The 20100-nt window shown below is 35.5% G+C and overlaps 1 protein-coding gene across 1 annotated transcript; it reads left to right on the top strand.

Moving 5' to 3' along the window:
- Positions 1 to 11140: 11140 nt before the first annotated feature.
- Positions 11141 to 14168, top strand: LOC120570739 (doublesex- and mab-3-related transcription factor B1-like). Its single transcript, XM_039819250.1, has 3 exons — positions 11141 to 11796; positions 13287 to 13531; positions 13633 to 14168. Exons 1-3 carry the CDS (start codon positions 11316 to 11318, stop codon positions 13759 to 13761), a joined length of 855 nt encoding a protein of 284 aa, XP_039675184.1. The 5' UTR covers positions 11141 to 11315; the 3' UTR covers positions 13762 to 14168.
- Positions 14169 to 20100: the final 5932 nt, after the last annotated feature.

The raw sequence follows: 20100 nt of genomic DNA, 5'->3' as shown, positions 1-20100 counted from the left end.
TACTATACTATGACTCTTTTCGACATAAAATACTATGACTTATTTATTACTTTTTTCGACATGCTATACTGTTATATTTTCAGCATAAACTCTTTAGTGGCACCCTGGCTTAGAAGTTATCACTGCTGCTGACATGAAACCAGCAAATAATCACTGCAGACTCTGATCCAGGTTTTTTCGACATACAATGCTATGACTTTTTTTATCACTTTTTTCTATATGCTATAATGTGATTATTTTCGCCATGCTATACTATGACTTTTTTTATCACTTTTTTCAACATACTACACTTTGACTTTTTAATGACTTTTTTCGGCATGCTAAACTATAACTTTATCACTTTTTTGGCATGCTATACTGTGACTTTTTTTTATCAATTATTTCGACATGCTACACCATACTTTTTTAAACATGTTATACTATGACTTTTTTTTATATATTTTTTAAATGCTATACAAAGACTTTTTTCAACATGCTATACTATGACTTTTTTATATATTTTAAATGCTATATAATGACTTTTTTCAGCATGCTATACTATGACTGTTTTCAACATTAACTCTTTAGTGGCACCCTGGCTTAGAGGTGATCACTGCTGCCGACAGGAAACCAGCATGTAATCACTGCAGACTCTGACCAGGGTGTGATACCCAGTCCAGGGTGGACTTGTTTTTTTTAATGGACATTTCCACCTTTAATGACAGGACAGATCAGACATGAAAGGGGAGAGAGAGGGGGAAGATACGCAGGAAAACCATCACAGGTCAGATTTGAACCCTAGACCTTCTGCATAGAAGAATAAACCTCTATATATGTGCGCCTGCTCTACCAACTGAGATAAATGGCCACACTGCTATACCTTTTTTAATACATTTTTTCAACATGCTATACTATGACTTTTTTATCACTTTTTACACATACTATATTATCACATTTGTATAATTGTTTGACATACATACTATACTATGACTTCTTTTGACATACTATAATATTACTTTTTATGATTTTTTTCAACAAACTATACTATTGCTTTTTTATTACTTTTTTTTAACATACTATACTATGCCTTTTTTCGACATGTTATACTATGACTTTTTTATCACTTTTTTTGACATGCTATACTGTTACTGTTTTCAGCATGAACTCTTTAGTGGCACACTGGTTTAGAGGTTATCAATGCTGCTGACAGGAAACCAGCAAATAATCACTGCAGACTCTGACCCAGGTTCGATGTCCAGGGTGGACACTTTTTTTCTACATACAATTCTATGACTTTTTTAATCAATTTTTTTCGACATGTTATACTATGACTTTTTTAGCACTTTTTAAACATACTATACTGTCACATTTTTATAACTTTTTGACGTACTATATATGACTTCTTTTGACATACTATAATATTACTTTTTATTACTTTTTTCAACATACTATACTATGACTTTTTTTAATAAATTTTTTCGACATACAATGCTATGACTTTTTTTATCACTTTTATCGATATGCTACACTTTGACTTTTTAATGCCTTTTTTTTACATACTATGCTATGACTTTTAATTACTTTTTTCGACATAATATACTATGACTTTTTATGATTTTATTCAACTTACTATACTATGACTTTTTATGATTTTTTTAACATACTATGCTATGACTTTTTATTACTTTTTTTGACATACTATACTACGACTTTTTTATTACTTTTTTGTCACACTATACTATGACTCTTTTCGACATACTACAGTATACTATGACTTTTTTGACATACTATACTATGACATTTTTTTTACATAATATGCTAGTACTTATTCATTACTTTTTTCAACATAAAATACTATGACTTTTTATGATTTTTTCAACATAAAATACCATGACTTCTTTCAACATACTATACTAGGACTTTTTATGAATTTTTTTTAACATACTTTACTATGACTCTTTTCGACATACTATACTAGGACTTTTTATGACTTTTTTCAACATAATATACTGACTTATTTATTACTTTTTTCGATATACTATACTATGACTTATTTATTACTTTTTTGACATACTATACTATTACTTTTTATGTTTTTTTTAACATACTACATACTTTGACTTTTTTATTACTTTTTTCGACATACTATACTATGACTTTTTATGATTTTTTTAAACATATTGTACCATGACTCTTTTCGACATAATATACTATGACTTATTTATTACTTTTTTCCACATACTATACTATGGCTTTTTTTTATAATTTTTTTAACATACTATACTATGACTTTCTTATCACTTTTTTCGACATACTATACTATGACTTTTTTATAAATTTTTTCGACATACTATACTTAGACTTTTTTATGATTTTATTCAACTTACTATACTATGACTTTTTATGATTTTTTTAACATACTATATGACTTTTTTCAACATACTATGCTATGACTTTTTTTAACATACTATACTATGACTTTTTTATTACTTTTTCGTCATACTATACTATGACTCTTTTCGACATACTACAGTATACTATGACTTTTTTGACATACTATACTATGACTCTTTTCGACACACTACAGTATACTATGACTTTTTTGACATACTATACTATGACATTTTTTTGACATAATATGCTAGTACTTATTCATTACTTTTTTCAACATAAAATACTATGACTTTTTATGATTTTTTCAACAGACTGTACCATGACTTCTTTCAAAATACTATACTAGGACTTTTTTTAACATACTTTACTATGACTCTTTTCGACATACTATACTATGACTTATTTATTTATTTTTTCGACATACTATACTTTGACTTTTTTATTATTTTTCAACATACTATACTATGACTTTTTTATGACTTTATTCGATTTACTATACTATGACTTTTTATGATTTTTTTAACATACTATATGACTTTTTATTACTTTTTTCGACATAATATATTATGACTTATTTATTACTTTTTTCGACATACTATACTATGACTTTTTATGATTTTATTCGACTTACTATACTATGACTTTTTATGATTTTTTTAACATACTATACTACGACTTTTTTATTACTTTTTCGTCATACTATACTATGACTCTTTTCGACATACTACAGTATACTATGACTTTTTTGACATACTATACTATGACATTTTTTTGACATAATATGCTATGACTTATTCATTACTTTTTTCGACATACTATACTATGGCTTTTAATGATTTTTTTAACATACTATACTATGACTTTCTTATCACTTTTTTCGACATGCTATACTGTTACTGTTTTCAGCATAAACTCTTTAGTGGCACACTGGTTTAGAGGTTATCACTGCTGCTGACAGGAAACCAGCAAATAATCACTGGAGACTCTGATCCAGGTTTTTTTTCCGACATGCTATACTATGAGTTTTTTCGACATACAATGCTATGACTTTTTTTATCACTTTTTTCAACATGCTAAACTATGACTTTTTTCGGCATGCTAAACTATAACTTTATCACTTATTTTGGCATGCTATACTGTGACTTTTTTTTATCAATTATTTCAACATGCTACACCATACTTTTTTAAACATTTTATACTATGACTTTTTTTTATATTTTTTTTAAATGCTATACAAAGACTTTTTTCAACATGCTATACAAAGACTTTTTTCAACATGCTATACTATGACTGTTTTCAACATTAACTCTTTAGTGGCACCCTGGCTTAGAGGTTATCACTGCTGCCGACAGGAAACCAGCATGTAATCACTGCAGACTCTGACCCAGGTGTGATACCCAGTCCAGGGTGGACTTTTTTTTTCATGGGCATTTCCACCTTTAATGACAGGACAGATCAGACATGAAAGGGGAGAGAGAGGGGGAAGATACGCAGGAAAACCGTCACAGGTCAGATTTGAACCCTAGACCTTCTGCATATGATAGAAGAATAAACCTCTATATATGTGCACCTGCTCTACCAACTGAGCTAAACGGCCACACTACTATGCCTTTTTTAATACATTTTTTCAACATGCTATACTATGACTTTTTTATCACTTTTTACACATACTATACTATCACATTTTTATAATTTTTTGACATACTATACTATGACTTCTTTTGACATACTATACTATGCCTTTTTTTGATATGCTATACTATGACTTTTTTATCACTTTTTTCGACATGCTATACTGTTACTGTTTTCAGCATAAACTCTTTGTTTAATGACTCATTCCAATGTACGCAATTATCTTACGGAAATTTTGCTTCTTTTGAATATGTGGCTCTTCAGCTAAGATCCTCCCCTCAAGCTATACTTCTAAATATCTACAGGCCACCTAAATACTGTGCATCCTTCTTTGACGATTTTACTGAACTGCTGTCTATAATCTGTATTAACTTTGACCGTGTAATTATTGCTGGTGATTTTAACATTCATGTTGACAACCCCCAGGACCGAGGGACCAAAGAACTGTGTTGTGTTTTTGAGAGCTATGGACTGACTCAGCATGTGACACAGCCCACGCACAATAAGGGGCACACACTGGACTTGATTATCTCAAAGTGTCTAAACATTTCCAAGGTTGTGGTGACTGATGTTGCTCTCTCTTATCATTCCTGTGTTTTCTTTAACGGCACTATCTCTGTGCCCAAAAGTGTTCAAACAAAGTTAATCAGAAAACGGTATATCACTGAAAACACCAGTGAATCATTCATTCAGCTTTTCTCCTCTGCACCCGCCCTCACTGGTGCCTCAGTGACTGAGCTTGTAGATAATTTCAACTGTAAAATTACGAATGTTATTGATGCCATTGCTCCCACTAAGATCAAAACTGTCTCTGGTAAGAAAAGATCTCCATGGAGAAATTTTGTAGTGGTGAGAACAGAAAAAAGAGAGTGTCGAAAAGCTGAACGCAGTTGGCGAAAAACTAGATCCATTATAACACCTATAAAGAGAGACTTCGCATTTATAATTTGGAACTAAGGAATGCAAGGCGGTCCTTTTTCTCTGACATTATCGCCAGAAACAATAATAATTCACATGCTTTGTTTGCTACTGTTGATATATTAACTAACCCTCCAGTACCAGTAGCATCTGAACTATTGTCTACCAAGGCTTGCAACGACTTTGCCTCCTTCTTCACAGAAAAAATTCAGAAAATTAGACAAACAGTCAGTGCTTCCATATCAAGTACAGGATATGTGTTGTCACAGTGTTCACGCAAAACAAATTCCAACATGACACAATTTCATATGATCAACCATAAAAACCTGGAGGACATTATACAACATCTGAAAACCTCCTCCTGTTGCCTTGATACTCCACCAATGGATGTTTTCAAAAATGTTTTGAATTGTTTGGCTTCTGATCTTCTACAGATTGTAAACACATCTCTGCTCTCAGGTATTTTCCCACAGGCCCTAAAAACTGCAGTCATCAAGCCACTCCTAAAAAAGAACAATCTAGACACGTCACTAATGAGCAACTATAGGCCGATATCAAACCTTCCATTTTTAAGTAAAATCATAGAAAAAGCGTTTTTTCAACAACTCAACCTTTTCTTATCGCTAAACAACAGTTTTGATGCCTTCCTTAAAGTCTTTAATGACATCCACTTAAACACAGATAGTGGCAAAATTTCAGTCTTAGTATTACTTGATCTCAGTGCTGCATTTGATACAGTCGACCATGACATATTACTTGACCGATTGAAAAACTGGGTTGGCCTTTCTGGCTCAGTACTAAAGTGGTTTGAATCCTATTTAAAGAATAGGGGTTACTTTGTGTCTATAGGTAATTATACATCTGAGCATACAAATAAGGACGTATGCGTGACTGTTCCCCCATGGGGCCTCTGTTCCTTTGTTCAACATCTACATGCTTCCACTGGCTCAGATTATGGAAAACAACAAAATAAGTTACCATAGTTACGCGGATGACACACAAATTTACATAACCTTATCGCCAGGGCACTATAGCCCAATACAACAAATGAATAAGTGCATTGAACAAATTAATGACTGGATGTGCCAGAACTTTCTTAAATTAAATGAAGAAAAAACTGAGGTGGTTGTTTTTGGAGCTAAAGAGGAACGATTAAAAGTCGGCGCTCAGCGACAATGTTAAAAACAACAGACAAAGCCAGAAATCTTGGTGTAGTGATGGACTCAGACCTGAATTTTAAAAGCCACATTAAGACAATTACAAAATCTGCCTATTATCACCTTAAAAATATATCAAGGGTTAAAGGACTTATGTCTCAGCAGGATTTGGAAAAACTTGTCCATGCTTTTATCTTCAGTAGACTTGACTACTGTAACGGTGTCTTTACAGGTCTCCCTAAAAAATCAATCAGACAACTGCAGCTGATTCAGAACGCTGCTGCCCGAGTCCTCACTAAAACCAGGAAAGTGGATCACATCACTCCAGTACTGAAGTCTCTACACTGGCTTCCAGTGCCTCAAAGAATTGATTTCAAAATACTTTTGCTGGTTTATAAATCACTAAACGGTTTAGAGCCAAAATACATTTCTGATCTGCTACTACACTATGACCCACCCAGACCTCTCAGGTCGTCTGGGACAGGTCTACTTGTTGTCCCCAGAGTCAGAACTAAACAGGGGGAAGCAGCGTTCAGTTTTTATGCTCCACATATCTGGAACAAACTCCCAGAAAACTGCAGGTCCGCTTCAACTCTCAGTTCTTTTAAATCAAGGCTGAAGACCTATCTTTTTGATCTTGCCTTTCTTTAAATAACCTATTTTATCTGCTTTTAAAAGTTTCCTACCTAACAGTGCTTATACTGCACTGTACATTTTATTCTTGTCTTTTATGTTTCTCTCAGTTTTTTTAAATTCTTATACTGCACTGTACATTTTTAATTTGAATGTTTTTAAATTGTTTTTAATTGTTTTCTGAATGCTCTTTCATGTTTTATGTAAAGCACTTTGAATTGCCCTGTTGCTGAAATGTGCTATATAAATAAAGCTGCCTTGCCTTGCCTTGCCTTGCCTTGCCTTGCCTTGCCTTGCCTTGCCTTGCCTTGCCTTGCCTTGCCTTGCCTTGCCTTGCCTTTAGTGGCACACTGGTTTAGAGGTTATCAATGCTGCTGACAGGAAACCAGCAAATAATCACTGCAGACTCTGACCCAGGTTCGATGTCCAGGGTGGACATTTTTTTCGACATACTATGACTTTTTTAATAAAAATTTTTGACATGCTATACTATGACCTTTTTTTTAATGACTCTGTGTTCCCTTTGTCTCTTGTCAGATTGTGCCCTGTCAGTTTGTGTTTGTGTTGATTCCTGGCGTGTTTCCCAGTGTCAGCTCTTGTCAGTTTCTGTGCTTCCTGTTTATTCCAGTTCTTGTACTCCCTTGGTTTTTTGGATGCCTTTTGACTTCATTTTGGAATTGTTTTTTTGCCTGCTGCTGCTCTCAGGACTCCCTTGGTACATTTTTTGTGTTTCGATCAATAAATCTTCAACTTTCTTCTGCCTGCCTGCCTCTCTCTGCATTTGGGTCCTCTAATCCCCTGCACCATAACACTATGACTCTTTTCAACATACTATGCTATGACCTTTTATGATTTATTAACATACTATACTATGACTTTTTTTGACATAATATGCTATGACTTATTCATTACTTTTTTCAACATAAAATACTATGACTTTTTATGATTATTTCAACAGACTGTACCATGACTTCTTTCAACATACTATACTATGACTTTTTATGATTTTTTTTAACATACTACATACTATGACTTTTTAATGATTTTTTAACATACTATACTATGACTTTTTATGACTTTTTTCGACATAATATACTGACTTTTTATGACTTTTTTCGACATAATATACTATGACTTATTTATAACTTTTTTCAACATACTATACTATGACTTTTTATGATTTTTTAACAATCTATACTATGACTTTTTCAACATAATATAATATGACTTAATTATAACTCTTTTTCGACATACTATACAATGACTTTTTATTACTTTTTCAACAGAATATACTATGACTTATTTATTACTTTTTTCGACATACTATGCTATGACTTTTAATTACTTTTTCAATACGCTGTACTATGACTGTTTTCGACATACTACAGTATACTATGGCTTTTGTATGACTTTATTCAACTTACTGTACTATGGCTTTTTATGACTTTTTTTCGACATACTATACTGACTTTTTTATTTGTTTTTTCGAAATATACTATAACTTTTCATTACTTTTTTCGACAGGCTATGCTATGACTTTTTTCAACATACCATACTATGACTTTTCTATATAGAAGAAGAGAAGAAGAAGACAAACCTTTATTTATCCCGCGAGGGGAAATTCACATTTTTCATTCTGTTAGTACAGTTGCACACACAAAACATCAGGCCTGACATACACACACATATGCTCAGGACCTATACATGCTATACACACTAATGGAGAGATGCTAGAGTAAGGGAGTTTCTTCCTTAGATGAGTGACCCGAGCAGTTGGGTGTTCAGTCCCATGCTCAAGGGCACCTTGGCATTGCCCAGGAGGTGAACTTGCTCCTCTCCAGCTACCAATCCACGCTCCATACTTTCGTCAGTACGGTGACCCTCCAGTTTCCAACCCAACTCCCACCCCCATATATATATATATATATATATACATACTATCCTATATACTGCTATATATATACTATAACTTTATTGTGACTTTTTATGGCATATTATACTGACTTTTTTCAACATACCATACAAAGACATTTTTATGATTTCTTTAGACATACTATGATGTATTATGTTGAAAAAAAATCATGAATAGTATAGTATAGTATAGTAACTATATATTGTCAGTTTATAATCAGTTTATGACATACTATACTATGACTTTTTGACTTTTTTATGACTTACTATACTATGACCTTTTATGACATCTATACTATGACTTTTTATAACATACTATACTATGACTTTTTAACGACATACTAAACCAGGAATTTTCATGTTTTTATATGACATAATATATACTATTACATGTTTTTGAAATACCATAGTATGACTTTTTCAAGATAACGTCTATTATTCCTAGAGAGGAAAAGCAGGAGTTGCTGCAGCACAAGACATGTATGATATGCTTAATAGCAGTGAGTCTAGAATATATGTAAACAGCGTACACTAGAAATATAATGTAGTACATGATGTGGTGAGACAATAAAACATGTAATACTGGTGTAGTATGAGGTGTAAGATATAGTATAGGTGCAATGTAATAGTATTAATAACATAATACTACCACTATAATATGATAACATGATATAGTATAGTATAGCAGTATAACACCACAGCAAAGAACAGTGCACTGGCTATAACAGACTGATATAAGATCTTCAGGACCCTGTTGCACACACTGAAGGAGCTGAGTCTCCTCGGGAAGAACAGTCTGCTCGGTCCCTTCCTAAAGAGGGCATTAGTGTTATGTGACCCGTCCAGTTTTGTTGTTGATATGGACCCCAAGGTACCTCCACTTCCCCTGAATGTTAACAGGGACAGAGGGGTTACTTTTCCTCTGGTAGTCCACCACCAGCTATTTGGTCTTGCTGATGTTAAAATTCTGATGATTGTTATACCATGTGATGAAGCTATCAGTCCTCTGTACTCCTTCTTGTTGTCGTTGTTAGTGCATCCATGCCATCCAATATCAGAAAACTTTTGGAGGTGGTGGTTGTGTCTGAGGTCTGAGAGTAAGAGGAATGATGTTAGTACAGTTGCTTTATTACATATTCATGACAAACTGTACTATAATAATGGCATTTCTATGACATAGTATATTATACTGTGACATTTTTGTTGGCATTGTTACGGCCCTGGCAGAATTTTGACGTGTCTAGATTTTTGCTGGTTTTGTGTAGCTGTGTGAGTTTGTGCTCTGTCCTCAACCTATGGGTGCCTCTCTCTGACTGACTGGAGTGGTGGGTTCAGCCTGGGGAATGTCTTCTGCTGACTGGTCCATCCATCACATCCTGCATTTTTCTTTCTTGGACCACTGTATAAATGCAACACAATTCAGAGAGACGGAATGGGACCCATAGACTGTTAAAAATAATGGATGCTTCGAGACCTGAAAGGTGAAGCCAGCTCTACTGGTTGCAAAAAGAAGTCTGTTTCTATAAAAGTCTATGGGAAAACTTCTCACTTGATTTAATACCTTACTAGACATTTTCATAATCAGTTTATGGCCTCAATCGCTACTTTTATGTCTTCTTCAGCAAACAGCATCATGTTCATTTCGTAAATGATGGTCCCATTTATATTAAAATGACAATAAAGCAGCGGATGCTGGGACCCTATTCATACTTCAGACGAGGCATAGGCTATGTATGGTTTTAGCTGAGATAGCTGTGGGTGAAATTATGGTAGACATGAAACAAACCTTGTTTATTTCGAATGATCTTTATTGTTATTTTACTCGGTAGGCTACAATGAAATTTTGCATGGCTTTTCTCATTGTAGTTAAAAACAAACTAATTTACAAAAGCAGTACCAGAAAACAGTAGTAGGCTAGCAACAAAACAGCAGTAATAGCAGCGTAATGTTAATAGTATAGTAAACACAAATAAGTAAAGTCATAGTATCACAAAAATGTAATTGTAAAGTCCGTCATAAAAAAGTAATTACAATGTCATAGCATTTGTCACAAAAAACTACTAAAAAGTTATAGTATAATATGTCGTAAAAAAGTAATAAATGTCATAGTATGTCACAAAAGATATCACAAAAAAAGTCAGTAGTGTGTCACAAAAAGATGCCATAAGAAAAAGTCATAAAAAAAGTAATAATAGGCATAGTATTCCATTAAAATGTCATTTAGTTCTAGTGTGTTGTGTGGCTGTGTTGTGTGTCTTTTTTCAGGCATTTTTTGCATGACACTTTCATTCTCGTTGTGCTTAAACTACATGTTTTCGATATAGGCATAATGTGCTCATATATACATGTTGATCTATAAAAGGTTAAAATAGCAGGCTACACTTGATGCAATCAGCGATCCTATTGTCGACTACAATAGCCTAAAGATAACACGACAGAGCCAATATGAACTGATTTTATGCCACAGATGCTGGTTAGACCCAGACCTATGGGTCAGACCTATCTGCACAGCAACAAAGTAAAAGGGCTAGTGGTCTCTCATTGGTCTCTAGGTCTCTGGCCATGGGCCAATAGTGTTATTTCCTCACGCATGAAAATTATACGTTTTACACAAAGTTCAGACTGGGTCATAAGTCCCCCAGAGTGTGGGAACGGGACTATTTTACTTAACAAACAACCGGTCCGGCAGACATGTCCTCCAAAGAACATGAGACACTTGCGCGACAGCCGAAATGCACCCGGTGCCGACACCATGGGATCCTCGTCCCGAAGAAGGGCCACATGAAGTACTGTCCTTTTCTCAAGTGTGAATGCTGGAAATGCCATCTCATCACACAGCGGACTCGGATCACGGCCCTCCAGCGAAATCCGAAGAAAGAGCTAAATAACCCCGAAATTAAAGAGCCGCGACCCCGCGTCCACACCGGTGTAAGCGTGGTGAAACCAGCTGCCGATGGGACCTGTAGCGCCTCGGCCCCGGACGTAAGCGCTCGTCCGTCGGCCACATCTGGAGCGATGTGTCTTCCATCAGATGGGGCTCCGGAGCGAGCCGCCACGGTGTGGAGCCCTCTCGATCTCAGGACCAGAGCTGCCGCGAGAGGAGAGAATGTGACTGGTTTAGACATCGGAAAGGGGCTGCCCTTTGCTTCCAGTGAAGAGAGGCCACCTATTAGTAAGTTATTTTATCCTGTAGCTACGTTAATGTGTTTACAATGTGGGCCAAAGCTAACGTTACACTTGTTTTAGCTACTGTAAGATATTGACCTTTAGCTAGTTAGTTACATTAAGCAGAACTGTTATTAGCTATCTAGCTAGCTAACTTTCTAAAATAACAAAACAATGACCACTTAACGTTAGAGCACCAAAAACAACATTTTAGAAAATTAAAATGGCTGACAAGCAAGTTATACCATAAATGTTATTTTGCCTAACTACATGAGCTTGGATGTGAGTAAAACGGTGCAATTTGGGATTTTCATTTTTTTTTCATGAAAAGTTTATTGAATTGTTAGTTGAAAATTAGCTAGAGAAGATCGTCCATGAACCATGAGATGAGTTTATTTAAAAGAAAACAGAATGGTCGGTGGGGCTGATGTCATCAACGGCCATGTATGGAACACCTGCAGCTCGGTCGAACTGAACAGCGCGCGTGGAGCAAGCAGCAAGCTGCCCAGTCAAACAATGGGGGAGGGATGTGGCGCGAAAGACGAGGGCGAGTTAGCCCAATGAAGAATCCTTTATTGTTGTTGTTGTTGTTGTTGTTGTTGTTGTTGTTGTTGTTGATGTTGAAAAAAGCACCATTAATACCTACCGGTATATCACATTCATTTAGATACTATCATTACATATAAATACTTTATAGCAGGCAAATGGTAATAATTATCTCTGTGCAATAATTACAGATAGGCCTATAACTAATAAAGGATAAAAAATAATTATATTCATCAATACCATGAGATAGGAGTAAATTAGGTTGAAAAAAGCAATACAATTAAAATATGTTTAGAGGTGAAACAATTAGTTGAATAATCAATTAGGCTATCAACCAAAAATGAATCAGCAGCTACAGTAAGATACATCAGTTTATAGTTTCAGTCATTTTTCAATCAAAAAAGACAAGATTCTCTGGTTATCACTTCTTGAATGTGAGGATGTGCTGCTTTTCTTGGTCATATTGTGGAATCTAACTAACAGTTACTCAAGTACTTATACATTATTATTAATCCATAAACATATATAAAAGTAAAACACTGACAGGAACCATTTTTTTGTTTGCAGAATTTACTTTAAATATTAGTAGTACAAGTAGTACACAAGTATACTATTAAATTATTAGTTGCAGCCCTAGTAATGTTATTGTGTATTCTATGCATTTTAGATTAGGAATTATGGCTTGAATACAGGGTTCAACATAAGGGTTGCCTGATGGGCCGGTGCAGGTAAAACAGCTCATTTGGGCAAGTATATTTTTTTCACTGTCCAACCAGGCAAGTGAAAAAATACCTTAACGTTGAACCCTGCTTGAATGGATATGGAGAAACCTCGTAAAAGAATGAAATGCCCGCACTCTGCTAATTCTCCCATATGTTCATGGAGAAACCTCCCTTACCCTATCCACCAGTCTAAAATTAATAAAAACTTATGTCTTACCTTTCTTTCCAGATGCCCCTTACTTCGGTGAATTTGGCCAGACTGCACCTCTGCCTGTTCTTCACTTCCCATTTACGATGTCAGGTCATTACCCCAGCAGCTACGCACCGTGTCCGAACCTCCTGTTCAACATGCCATGGTTGCCACCCGTGCCTGCTGGGCTTTTCAACGACAGCCTCCGTGGACCCCTGATGTTCCCTCACTTTCAGTCGCATGCTGTGCATTACCCGCCTCCACCAGAGCCTGGACCTCCTGCTGTAAGTGGCCGCTACTCTTTGAATACTGTAGGCCAGCTGTAAAGTAAAATAAACTGCTGCGATGACCTAATAAATATGTATGCATTTGTTCAATATGTTAGGATTGCAGGCCGGTCTTCTTCACCCTTCAGCCACCCCCAGAACTCTTCCAGGAGGAGAAGATGTTAAGGCAGCACCCACAGCCTCCTGTGTCCAAGCACACTGAGCAAGTCATAGATTTGCTGGATTAAAGCACAGTGAGCAAGATATTAGGGGGACTAGATTATAAGAACGGGGCTATTTCCTCCAGGTGTTCTGCAGTTTGTTGGCCAAGCCCTGTTGTTTTGTACCAAAGAACACATTACCATGGATTGACAATCGTCCTGTTCAGATTGCATGAATGTTTCTGCACACTATTGTTCTTAATATATTGATAAATGATAAGAGCATAGCATTGTTGATTTATTTGTATTTCTAGTTTTAGAATTTGTAATAAATTCAATTGCAAATGTCATTTAATCAGTAAAATATTGAAAATATGTTTATAAATGAGCACTCTGCAGTGCAACATACATTTGTTCAGTGTACTTACACAAGAGTTGATAGGCCATTTGTTGGCATTGAGTTTTATAATAAAAGTTTGGTTTATTTTTTCATATCCATCTCCTTTTTGCTTTTTGTCACAAGGGTTCATGCAAGGCAAGAAGGAACAGAACCAAAATGCAGACCAAAACAGTTCAGGGATTTAATTAGTTACATCATTATTCATGTGTAAATTAATGACATTTTACGATAAAACATTATGGGATTTGGTTTCATATTTAGTAGACTTCCCATCTCCATTTTTGTACATTTCCTCTTGTCTTCTTTTATGCTTTCAACATCGCACTTTCACTCGTTTTGAGTATGCGCATTTAGTAAAATGTCCACCAGTGGGAGGAGGCACACTTTGAGCTCCTGTCCCAAATACTTAACATACCTTCACTGGCTGATAGGCAGTGTGAGCTCACATTCCTTCCACCAGTCCTAACTGCTCCTCCTGTGAAAGATGAACTTAAAGTATGAATTTTGTGTATTTTTTGATGTAGTGTTTACTTTAAACATTTACGATCTGTCATGCAAAATCAAGAGAGGTCTAGCATCAAGTCCCCACTGATATTTAAACAGTGGGAAGAACTTATCAAACCCTGTAATCACCAGTGGTGGAATGTAACTAACCAGATTTACCCTAGTACTGTAGTTAAGTACAATTTTAGGGTTCTTCTACTTTACTTAAGTGTTTTCTTTGTATGATTGAAATTCTTTTATTAGAATAACCCCTTGAGATGTACCATCTCGTTTTCGAGGGGTCCTGAACAAAATACCACACACACAAAAAAACATTGCACACATACAAACAAGATAAACAAAACAGAACAAAACTGAAACAAAAATCTCAAAACAGACAACAAACAAAAACAAAAAAACACACAGAGCCTACAATTACAACATAATAAATAACAGGGATTAATGATCATTCAGAATATAGCCAAGCGTTGCTGTAAAATGTCAGTGAGATTAAGTGGCTCAGTGAAGAGAGAAGAGTGAGGAATGAAATAAAATTGAAATTGAAAAAGTCTACATGTACAGTTAGTATGAAAGTGATTTGCCAAGGCATGTTTAAATAGTCTGAGAGATGAAATGGAACGAATATTTACTGGTAAGTTGTTCAAGTCAGAAGGTGCTTTAAACATAAAAGCTTTTATTGATATGGAGGTACTGAAAAGAAAAGCTGTACTTAAATGATGAGTGGAGCCAAAAACTGTTTTAAATAAAAAGGATGAAGTTGAAATGAACACACTTAAAGACAAATTGCTACTACTTTCTACTTTTTACTCCACTATATTTATTTAACAACCTTAGTTCAAAGATACTTTACAGCTTAATATTTTACATTTAAAAAATGTATGATATTTTTATACTTTTACACGGTGGTTCCTGACCTTTTGGGCTTTTGACCAAGCATTGCTAGCAGTTCCATCAAAGAGACATTTCCCCTCTAAACTCCTCAAAATCTAATCTCCTCCTAAATTTAAATAATTGTCTGAAGCTCTAAAGTATTTCACCAAAAAAGTCACGATTGAAGAAAAACTACTTTGGAGGGCGCCCGACGCCTTTGTTGCCAACCACTGGATGAATCTACTTAATAGTATATAAAGTAATTAAAGCTAAAACAGTATAATGCTGCTTAATGCATCAATGTTATCGATCTAATGATAACAATTCAATTTTATTTATTTATTTATAGTATCAAATCATAACAGAGTTATCTCGAGACACTTTACAGATAGAGTAGGTCTAGACCACACTCTATAAATTCCAAAACCCCAACAATTACAGTAATTCCCTCAAGAGCAAGTGGCAGTGGCTGTTACAACAGTGGCGAGGAAAAACCCTTTAAAAAAACCCCCAACAAGATGGTCAGTGGTAGGTCGTCAGACAGGAATAAAAAGAAAAAAAAAAAAAAAAAAAAAAAAATACAGAAGATGAGAGAGCAGCTCAGTGTGTCATAGGAAGGAAGGAACTTCCCCGGCAGTCTAGAATTATAATAGCATAACTAGTAAGTATACTAATAAGTAACATAATAAGAGGCAGGTTAGCTTAGACAATATCAGTCACTGGGCCAATTTTCTGCAGAACAAGCACTTTTACTTTTGATACTTTTAAGTACATTTAGCTGCTAAAGCTTGTGTACTTTACTTAAGTAGGATTGTGATTGCAAGACCTTTACTTCTAGTGGAGTACTTTTACATTGTTGTATTGGTATTTTTACTTGAGTTAAATATCTTAATACTTCTTCCACCTCTGGTAATAACATTAATGTGTATATAGAGCAGGTGTTACAGAGTGTGCTGGTTCATTACTGATATTTGTCACTGGAGTGTTGGAGCTTTAGGAAGGATGCCAGAAGGAGGCGAACAGTGTGACACCACACCTCTTTGGCTTCTCCATGCCGGTGGGATTTTCCCCAGACCAGTGGTGGAAGAAGTATTCAGATCCTTTACTTGAGTAAAAGTAGCCTACTAATACAAAAATACTCTGTTAGAAGTAAAAGTTCTGCATTGAAAATGTTACTTAAGTACAAGTAAGTAAGTATCACCATGAAAATGTTATTGAAGTACTAATGCAGAAACATCTTCACATTTTAGAAATTGGAAATGATCAAAACAGTTCTGTCAATCAACTTAGTGTTTAATCAGCTAGTCATTTCAGCTGGACTTGTAGGCTGTTATATTGTTGGTTAGTTTAAATTATAATAAAACATTGTATTTTATAAACTACATGTGTTTTGTGTGTAAAAATCTTAATTTGTGAAGTAACAAGCTGTCAGATTAAAGTAGTGGAGGAAAAAGTACAATATTTGTCTCTGGAATGTAGTGGAGTAGAAGTAGAAAGTGGCATGAAAAGACTCAAGTAAGAACAAGTACCTCAAATTTGTACTTAAGTACAGTACTTGAGTAAATGTACTTAGTTGCAGTCCACCACTGGACCAAACTAATTAATGTTGGCATAAGCAACTTTAAGTGCAGCTCCCAGGAGGTGAGTATTGTTTGTGTGTCTATTCGTGGGCGTCTGGATTCCTGGGAATAGTTCGACCAAATGAATCACTTCAGCTCTCTCCCTCTGTCTTTGTCTCCCTGTCTCTATCCCTGGTAGGTTTTAAGCCACAGTGTAGACATCTTTGCTGGTTTTAGTAGACGCTGTCATCACTTTCAGAAAGGCCACAAGAAAAACACGAGTCAGGTGTGAGAAAACAGAAAGCCAGAGTGCACTGCCATGCTACAGTAGCAGCTCTGTGAGGCTGTGCACATTGGGGATTTGACCTAAATGCTAGTATGTCAGTATGCTAACATGCTAACTGTGACAATGCTAACATGCTGATACTTAGCAGGTATAATGTTTACTATGCTCACTGTCTTAATTAGGCATGTTAGCTAACATTTCAAGGTTCAAGGTATATTTTTTATTATGTGCACAAAAATCAGGGAAGCAGTCGCTATAGCAGTGAAAACCTTAGGTCTTAGGCTCCCTCCAACAATACTAATAAAAAATGCAAAAAAGAAAAGGAAGATCACAAAAGTAAGAACAAAATGACAATCTAAACACATAGTTTTGAAAGTTAAGATAAGGAAAATAAAAAAGTAAGTAATATAAATTAGATCTACTAATGCTAATGGGTATGTTATTAGTTTAATTTAAGTTTAGCAGGTATTTGGTCATGAATAAAGAATTGGACAAAGAGTTTTGATGATGACGCTAGATGAAAGGTCAGGGAATCCCAAGAGTAATTTATCCTGAAGGGGATATGAACATCTGTACCGAATTTTGATGGCAATCCAACCAATAGTTGCGTAGACATTTCACTCAAAACCACCACTGTCAATCTCATGGTGGCGCTAGAGTAAAAGTCAAGGTTTTACCAAAGTCAGTAGTATAAATCAGCTGGGGACCATGAATGTCAAATCACAGACTCACCTGCACTTGATGCAGTACCTACTTCTGATTACCCACTTGAGTTTGCAGCAATGAAGTGTTAAGATATTTCACCACAAAACGTTGTGGATTAGAATGGAAGTAAAACATAGGAGAACAAAGAAAAGAATTCCCATCAGTCAGCACAGACTAAATACAACATACAGCAAGTCAACACTGGTGCTTGTATGAATGTACCTCTGCAGAACAAGTTCCAGATTTAAACACTGCTAACTCGAGATACATCTTTTTTTGAAGCAGGTGATAAAAGCATCAACACCAGCTTTACCTGCCTCAGCCCTAATCCTAAACACTGTAAGAGGACCTCTGTCATCGCTCTCAGTAGTTTGTGCAATATATTATGCGAGTAAAAAAATAGCAGAGACAGGGGTCTTCAAGACTTGTCTGGCTTGTGCAAGCAGTTCTGTGACAACTTCAGGCTACCATGTTAGCCGGTTATGTAACTCTGTAATAACACATGAGCAGCTTAGAGGAGCTCTTTTGGATTTTACAGATGGCTGAAGCTACTGTAATACTCCCAATATGTATTTCTACAAAGGTTGAACCAGGCACAGCTTTAGTCCTCACAAACTCCTGTCTACCTAACTATAAAGTCAATAAAATGTTTCCTTTCCTTTAGTATTGTCAGTAAAATGTACTTAAAAGTAGCAAAAGTAAAAGAACTCATTGTGCAGAAAATGGCCCCTGTCATTGTTATAGTCTTGGATTTTTAACATTTTAACATGTGAGCAACATGAAAAAAATCAACGGAATTAACATGGCAACAAGAATCTATGTGATAATGAGTAAGCGTGAAAAAAAAAAGATTATTTTGTGGGCATTTTAGGCCTTTATTTCTATAGGACAGCTTATACTTAAAAGGGGAGAGAGAGAGGGAATAACATGCAGCAAAGGGCCGCAGGTCGGAGCCGAACCGAGGAGTAAACCTCTACATATGGGCGCCCGCTCCACCAGGTGAGCTAACCAGGCGCCCAAATAAAAGCAGATTTAGTGTGTAATTCCTCTTTAATCTACAAACTAAGTAGAAACTATAGCTGTTATCGTAAATAAAAGCAGCAAAGTGAAAAGTACAATATATCCTTAACTGTATGGAGAAAAGGTGGAGTATAGCAGAAATTAAAAATACTCAAGTACCTCAAATTTGTACTTAGTAAAGCACTTGAGTAAATGTATTGTTACTTTGCACCACTGCCAAACATCAGGAGACGTTATCAGATCAGCTTGTATTAAATTTCACAGAAATGTGCCAGATGAAGCTTGACATCTTACTAATGACTTTTACACGCCTAAAAGAAGCATGCAACTACAAGTTCAAAACTGTAAATGATGCTTTTCCTCAGAATCTCCTCCCTCCTTTCTGCAGCTTTTGCCAACATGAGAATAATCTGCTGTAGTGACAGTTGATGTGGAGATAACAATGATTGTCATGTATACTGTTCCACAGAAACTAGTTTGGTTGTCTCTGCTCTCTTGAATCAGTGCAAAACGTGCCAACACTTGTGCAAGTATTGTTTTTTGTGAAATCCAGTGTTATTGTATATTTTGGCTAAAAACTTGTAAAAATGAGATTTCTCTTCTGTCAAACAGAATCTGAAGATTATCGAAGATAAGGGTTAGCGGCATTATATAGGCATCATAAATGTATTGTGCTTTGTTCTTTAGTGGGATTAACCTGATTCCTCAAGACTTAAAGCTTACTTGAGTCAGCCAGATGGGATGTGAATTTCCCAGTGAAGAAGAAAGTGATAGTTACTTTACAATTACAACTGATCGAGCAGCATCTTCCACAGAACCTGATAGGCGTGAGCTCTTATTTTAACAACTTGTCTTGTTTGAGGACAAACCTGATGGAGCATCAATGCATGCATCTCTTTTTTTGCTAATGCTTTGGTTTTTTTGCATTTCAAGGGCCATCTTAATGCTGCCAGTCTGATGGCTTTGGGGCAAAAATGTAAATGTCTTTTCATGGAAATTAGCCATTCATGAGTATAACATTATTGTTATCAAAGGTCAAAATGCTGCATATATATATATGAATACCCAAAGTTTTCCTTTTA

The sequence above is a fragment of the Perca fluviatilis genome, chromosome 13 (genome assembly GCF_010015445.1).
Source record: "Perca fluviatilis chromosome 13, GENO_Pfluv_1.0, whole genome shotgun sequence".
Lineage (NCBI taxonomy): Eukaryota > Metazoa > Chordata > Actinopteri > Perciformes > Percidae > Perca > Perca fluviatilis.
This window is presented reverse-complemented; position numbering and strand designations above follow the sequence as displayed.

Coding starts and splice junctions, on each gene's coding strand:
- LOC120570739 (XM_039819250.1), top strand. CDS start 11,316: ATGTCCTCCAAAGAACATGAGACACTTGCGCGACAGCCGAAATGCACC. Junction 11,797..13,286: donor TGAAGAGAGGCCACCTATTA/GTAAGTTATTTT, acceptor CTTTCTTTCCAG/ATGCCCCTTACTTCGGTGAA. Junction 13,532..13,632: donor CAGAGCCTGGACCTCCTGCT/GTAAGTGGCCGC, acceptor TCAATATGTTAG/GATTGCAGGCCGGTCTTCTT.